The sequence below is a fragment of the Ursus arctos genome, unplaced genomic scaffold (assembly GCF_023065955.2).
Source record: "Ursus arctos isolate Adak ecotype North America unplaced genomic scaffold, UrsArc2.0 scaffold_15, whole genome shotgun sequence".
In the NCBI taxonomy this organism is placed as follows: domain Eukaryota; kingdom Metazoa; phylum Chordata; class Mammalia; order Carnivora; family Ursidae; genus Ursus; species Ursus arctos.
This window is the reverse complement of record NW_026622819.1, coordinates 57,302,899-57,307,473: the sequence shown is the minus strand read 5'-3', so window position 1 is coordinate 57,307,473 and position 4,575 is coordinate 57,302,899. Positions and strand designations below refer to the sequence as shown.

At 57.9% G+C, this 4,575-nt stretch overlaps 1 protein-coding gene across 1 annotated transcript; it reads right to left on the bottom strand.

The window, feature by feature from the left end:
- Positions 1–258: 258 nt before the first annotated feature.
- FOXI1 (forkhead box I1) lies at positions 259–3,936 on the bottom strand. The gene is made up of 2 exons (XM_026510949.3): positions 3,344–3,936; positions 259–1,854 (listed from the first exon to the last, which is right to left on the bottom strand). Exons 1-2 carry the CDS (start codon positions 3,918–3,920, stop codon positions 1,295–1,297), a joined length of 1,137 nt encoding a protein of 378 aa, XP_026366734.2. The 5' UTR covers positions 3,921–3,936; the 3' UTR covers positions 259–1,294.
- Between the last annotated feature and the right edge of the window lie 639 nt (positions 3,937–4,575).

The window sequence follows — 4,575 nt, the reverse complement described above, 5'->3', positions numbered from 1 at the left end:
CCCCATCCCTGCAAGTGTCCCTCTTTTCACTGGGGACCTTTGCCCTGTCTCGACGCCAGTGGGGAGGAAGACAAAAGCCTTGATACCCATTCTTTCTCTGCCTCCCGTCCCAAAAGTCTTTGGCTCCAGGAAGCATTTGGCTCCATGTTTAATCGACCAGCAGCTAAAAGACAGGACAACTCATAAGGAAGGGACACACACTGCTTTTTAAATTTTTTTAATTCAAAAGAAAATAAGAAAACAAAAACACTCGCCAGGGTGTGCTGTGATGACCCATCACAGGCATGTAAAGTACATACAAAATCAAGAGAGTCTCAGGAGCTGCGGGTGTGGGGCCCTGGGCAGTGGGCCGCGGCCCCCTTCTTGGAGGCGCTGTTTTGTCTGACATTCACCTCTCCCAGGCTATAAAAAAGGAAGCGCTCATTCAGCTTTGTTTCTCTTGGAAGCCTCAGCCACTTGCAGCTCCCTGGCCCGTGACGTGCACACAGGAAGCTGGGCTGTACAAGATTTTGCAGGTGGACAGTGCTGGAGCGGGCGACGCGCGCATCACTCGTCTCCCTGCTCACAGTCTCTGAGGCTGGGGAAGCCAGGTCCTGCTGGGGGGAGGGTGGGACATGCTGCCCTGCAGGGGCCTGGGCTCCCCTCCTCGAGTGCCTGCAAAAGTGCCTACAGGTAAGTTGGGAGCCACAGAGTAAGGCCTTAGACCAGGAAGAGATGTGCCCGGGGCTAGGGCTAAATTTTGATGGACAGCCGGGAGGTGTGCTTGCCATAGCAGCTCTCACGCTGACCTTCCTTAGCTGCTCAACCAGCGCTCCATCCCTGTGTCTGCTCGCCCAGACTTCGGGGGCCCTATAGACTTGGACTCCACTCATGGCTCTGCCCCTTACTAGTTTGGGAGATCCTGGGAAAGTTACTTAACTTCCTGGAGCCGCAGTTTCCTCATCTGTTAAATGAAGAGGTCCACTGGAACCTCACAGGGTGACTATAAAGGTAAGTGTGATTGTGCCTTTGAAGAGCCTAGCACAGCACCTGGCACATGGCGGGTACCCAGCAAATGGCCGCCGTGAGCACTGTTATCAGGCACCAGTATGTCCACTCCAGAGGTGATGAATGCGTGTGTGGACGTATGTGAGATAAAGAGAAGGTTTCCACCACGTTCTAGAAAGGCTGAATTCCTGAGCTTTCTGTGCATGTCTGGGCAGGTCAGAGGTCTTGGACCACAGTGATGCTGGCATGGGAGGCCTCGACCGCTTTTCTCCTGTGCATGTCCAGTGGGTTTGGGAGCTGTTCTGTTCTAGACCTCAGTGCCCTCCCTGGGGTAGAGGACGCTGTTTGTGTTGATGCTGTTGTAGAAATGAGGGCTGAACTGGTTGAGGACCGAGCCTCCGTAGCCAAGAGCGTTGCCGGGCATGGGGTTGGCCCACTCGCCCCCACCCCCGGGGCTGCTGAGGTTGGTGAGTGGGGTATAAGAGCTGAAGTTCAGCAAGTTCTGCCCCATCTTGTCAGTGGGCTCAGGGCTCAGTCCTGGTGTGGCTACAGGGCGGCTCGCCGGGCTCGACCCGCTCACATAGGCGGTCATGGTGGAGAGGAAGCTGTTGAGGCAGGGTGTGCCCAGCGGGGGAGGGGAGGACTGCTTCTCCGGGGAGCCAGTGGTCCCTGGTGAAGCGCTGTCCGAGATGTCCTGGGCCTCTGCAGTCTTGGGGCTGCCCGCCAGGAGGCTGTTCTCCGTCTTCTCGGAGGCCAGGGATCCTGTGCTGGAGGCAATATCCGATTTTCTCTTCCTCTTCCTGCGGAAATTCCCATTATCGAACATCTTCTCACAGTTGGGGTCCAGGGTCCAGTAATTCCCTTTGCCTGGCACAAAAGGGGGAAGGTAAGCAAAGAGATGGGTGAAATGCTCTGCTCCCGTTTCTCTTTGTTGTCCTCAGCTAAACGCCAAGGAAACACACTTAGAAGACAGAAGAGAAGGCAGGGCAGAGAGACAGGAATCGCGGGGGCCAACCACACACCACCAGCGCGTGTCTTTAGTTCGGTCCCCACCTCACAGCTCAACCCTCTGGGGGCACTGAGGCCTAAGCCATGAGAGCACTCACAGTGCAGGCCTCTGGAAGAGGTTCGGGTACCAGGGGAATGGAGAGGGAGGGCCTTCGTCCATGGCTGACATGATAGAAAACTCAGGAAACACTTCAGAGCTCCCTGACAGTGTGGGGCAGGGAGTCCAAGGATAGACTCGAGTCCTGGCTTCGCTCCGCACTGGCCGAGGGACTTGGGGCAGGCCTCTGATTCCTAATCTGAAAAGTGGGCCGGTTGTACCTGCCCCTTCTTCCTCAGGCTGACCGTGAGAAGGGGCTGACGGTAGACGGGTACGTGGGCTTTGTCACCAGGAAGTGCCAGCCGGAGGTGGGAGCTAAGCTCCTGTGGGGGAGGCCAGTCATTGGACTGGACACTCGCCCTCTCCGGGGGGCCCATGAGCCCTGCCCCTGCTGGCCTCCTAGTGGAAGAGGTGGGGCTCTGAGCCATGCCCTGGCTTCCCGTCGGGGAACAAGAACGGACTTTAATTCTGGGAAATGCATATCTGAGTATTTAATATACTACTTTCTGTAATATATTCTGTCCCTGCGTTTTAGAAATTCATCATGAAAACGGAAGAGTTCACAGTCTTTGGTGTTAGAGAGACCTCCGCTCATACTCGGGCTCCAGGGCTCTCCCTCCATTCTGGGTCACCTAGGGCAGGCGGCTTCACCGCTGAGTGTTACTCCCCTCACCTGGACAATGGGCTCAGTAAGATCTACCTGTAGGGATGGCTTAAGGGAGATTATGTAACTAGGGCAGGCTGCGCGATGTGGCCCTTCGTGTGCGTTTCGCAAAGTCAGAACTCTCCCCAGAAGTCTGGCTGTGCACTTGGGCGTTCCCTAGTCGGACTCCCCCGAGGACTTCGTATGAGCTGGGTGCCGGGGACTCAGAGTGATCGTGACAATTACTGTAGACTATTGGGCACTTGTTAGCACCCAAACGCCTGCATGCGTTATCTCATGACCCCTATCACAGGCCTGCAAAGGAGCCACTGTTACCGTCCCTATTTTTCAGATGGGGAACGGAGGCTCAGAGATCTAAAATGCCCGGAGTTGCTGACCACTCCATGGCCCAGGCAGGATCAAAACCCGAATCTGCCTCCAGGGCTCTCCCAGGATCCTTCACTGCTGACAACCCTCAGCCCCCTGTCTCAGGGGACACAGCCACATAAGGACTAGAAGGGGGTGCTGGGGAGGAATGACATGAGCCTTCCTTGGGGGCATCGGAGGCTGGCTCCCCCTGCCCCACACTGCACCGGCAGCCCCCTTACCCGGGTCGTCCTCATCGCGGGGCACCTTCTTGAAGCAGTCATTGAGAGACAGGTTGTGGCGGATGGAGTTCTGCCAGCCAGCCTTGCTCTTGTTGTAGAAAGGAAAGTTGTCGGCCACGTACTGGTAGATCTGGCTGAGGGTGAGGCGCTTGTCGGGCGCCCCGTGGATGGCCATGGCAATGAGAGCCGAGTAGGAATAGGGGGGCCGCACCAGCTTCATCAGCTCCTCCTGCGAGGGGATGGGCAGCCAGCCCAGGTCGCCGCCCCCCAGCCCAGACATGCCAGGCAGCAGCTGCCTCTGCACACCGTAGGCCTGGGGCAGGAAGGGGCTGGCGTTTGTGCCAGGCAGGTAGGGTGGCGGAGTCATGGCCGGCCCGTTGAACCAGAGGTAGGGGTTGGGGGTGGCCCCGTACTCGCCGCCCCCCTCAAAGGAGGGGGGCCTCTGAGGGCTGGGCACGCCCTGTGGGTGGAAGAAGTTCTCATAGTAAAGGCTCAACTCAGGGGGCTCCTGGCCGATGCTGGGGAACTGGGGACTGCAGCGAGGTGGGGAGGGTGCCGGGAGGTCAAAGGAGCTCATGCTGGGCTGGGCTCAGCCAGAGCCACCTGCCTGGCACCTGCACAGGGGAGCTGTCCCTGACAGGTGCTGGGCTGGCCCAGCCTCCGACTTATACCCCTTCTGGCTTGCCTGCGGGCCCCACCCAGGGGCGGCCACCTGCTGCAGACCCGCCCCTCCTCCAACAGCCCTGCAGGCCAAAGGGAGGGGGCCCCTGGGCCAGGCCCACTGTGGGTGCTCAGACGGGTGCTGTGGCTGATGTCCACAGCGCCTAGGGCGCCCCCTCCCCTCTCTCTTTTCCCAGTTCCTTTCTTGTTTCCCCCCCTTTCTCTCCTGCCTTTCTCCTCACTTGGTTCCCCTTGTTTCCCCCTCATTCTGTCTCTCTTCCAGTTCTCTCCTTCTCACTGCTCTCTCCCTTTCTCCCCCCTTCTGTCACTCTGGCCACTCTCTCTGCATCTCAGTCTCTTTCCTGCCTTCTTGTTGTCACATTTTCTTTCCCTGCTCTTCCTCCCCCTTCCCTTGACTGTTTCTTTTCTAAGCACTGCTCTGGCCACCTCTCCCTCCCTCCTTCCTCCCTCCCTTCTCTCTCTCTGAGTTTGTTCTGTCTCTTTCTACTTCTCTGTCCCCTCACGTTCACCTCCTGTCTGTCTCTGCTCCTCTCCCACTCCCTTTCACTCCT